General features: G+C 29.6%; 1 protein-coding gene across 5 annotated transcripts in view; it reads right to left on the reverse strand.

The window, feature by feature from the left end:
• Positions 1 to 60: 60 nt before the first annotated feature.
• LOC108687120 (protein croquemort) overlaps positions 61 to 1687 on the reverse strand; it is an 11517-nt gene continuing 9890 nt past the window's right edge. For all 5 annotated transcript variants that reach the window (XM_018192729.1, XM_018192730.1, XM_018192727.1 and 2 more), the window contains 3 exons: positions 1285 to 1579; positions 1142 to 1215; positions 61 to 587 (listed from right to left, as the gene is read on the reverse strand). In XM_018192729.1, coding sequence (XP_018048218.1) covers positions 320 to 587; positions 1142 to 1215; positions 1285 to 1579 — 637 coding nt within the window. In that variant the 3' untranslated portion in view covers positions 61 to 319. The remainder of the gene's footprint in view (positions 588 to 1141; positions 1216 to 1284; positions 1580 to 1687) is intronic.

Genomic DNA, 1687 nt, shown 5'->3' on the forward strand with positions numbered 1-1687 from the left:
AAAACTTTTAACACTATCCATGGCACATAAAAGAGCACGATCAATACAAGTCTGGCGCCAATAGAAATGTTATTTTTATTAATATAATTTTTGATAGCAACGTAAAGTCATGCAATATTTTTATCGACATAAATTCCACATTGCAGAAAATTGTCGATCCACATAAATTTCGTTGCGTTGATATAGCTCGCAAATTAGTGATGAAAAACATAAATAGAACTTCTAATGTTTAGTTATGACTATACAATAAGTAATGCGAAATAAATTTAAATCTCGCGGTCCGACTTGTAACAATCATATCCACAAAAAGAAATAATTACTACATTTCGTCTCGTGTTCTAACATCGCCATCGTATTTAGATATCAATACTTGACCTTCCTCTCCTCGCCATCTCTGTCGTATATAAATGAAAATTCCGATGAAGAATATTAGAACACCGATTCCTGCGATTCCAAAAAAGGTTACAGAACCTAATGATGGAAGAATTAAAAGTAGCTCAACGTTGCCTGAGTATTCGGCAGTTAGATTAGCCTCTTGAGTAAACCACAGCATTGGGATGTAAGTCTTCTGTATATTCTCAAATATGCTGAAATATCAAAAATTAATTGAACAAAACGTTTTCTGTTATCAAATTAAAAAAATTATATATAGCGCATTGAAATAATCCTTAACACATTTAGGGTTATCCGAAAAGTAAGGTTACAAGATATTTTTAAAATACAAACATGCATATATTTTAACGAAACTGACAGGGATTATAGTATATGTTTTATTATTTTTCCACATAATCACTATTTACTTCAATTTTGTCAACCGTGGGACGAGTTTTTTATTCCTGTTTGTATTTAAAAAAAATCTTATAATCTTAATTTTCCAAATAACCCTCGTATATATTACATTTTTTTTTAAAGTTTAAACTTTTTTAATTACTCAGTTTAGTTTCTATATGAAGTATTAATGGAAATCGATATTTTAAATAGAACACTTCGATACTTTGCTATTTTATTAAATAAAATTATTTTGTTAGCCCAAGAATTTCTTTTTTTTTTATTTTCATAATCTTCTAAACAATTTCTTTTTTCTTCTTATGAAGTTTTTATTTTGTTTATGCTTTATCTACTATGCTCATCTGTTACTTACCTCATATTAGCCACTGGTTCCAGCAATAAGTTTAACTGCAGTTGCGCCTTAACCATAAGTGGGACACCTGAAGTCTTTAAAATTTCTTTCGTATAATATTCATTGCATATTTTCTGTTTGTAGCATTTATGAAAGATACTTACTGGTTCCAGAACAATCACCAATTCGTGTTTTTGTTTATCTGGTGACATTCCTGTTATGTTCTCTGTATAACTTGGATCGGCTAGATAAAAGTGTGGCATACTAACAAAAGCTGGCGCTCCAAATTTACAAGATGAAATATTTAATGTTCCGCTGGGTCCACAATTTCCATTGGGACAAAAACATCGTCTCGAAGGTACAGATTCACCATTATCAAGCATATCTTTTGTTCCAATATACTTATTTCCTGTTATACCTTCAAGTTTCATTGTTTCTATGAATTGCAAATCCACATACCTAAATAATAAGTAAATTTTAATGCATTACCTTCCCATTCGAGATTGATTTTGGAAGAATTAAAATTAACTTTGTGTCAATTTATATATTATATATATATATATATAG

The sequence above is a fragment of the Atta colombica genome, unplaced genomic scaffold, assembly GCF_001594045.1.
Source record: "Atta colombica isolate Treedump-2 unplaced genomic scaffold, Acol1.0 scaffold200, whole genome shotgun sequence".
NCBI classification, from domain to species: Eukaryota; Metazoa; Arthropoda; class Insecta; order Hymenoptera; family Formicidae; genus Atta; species Atta colombica.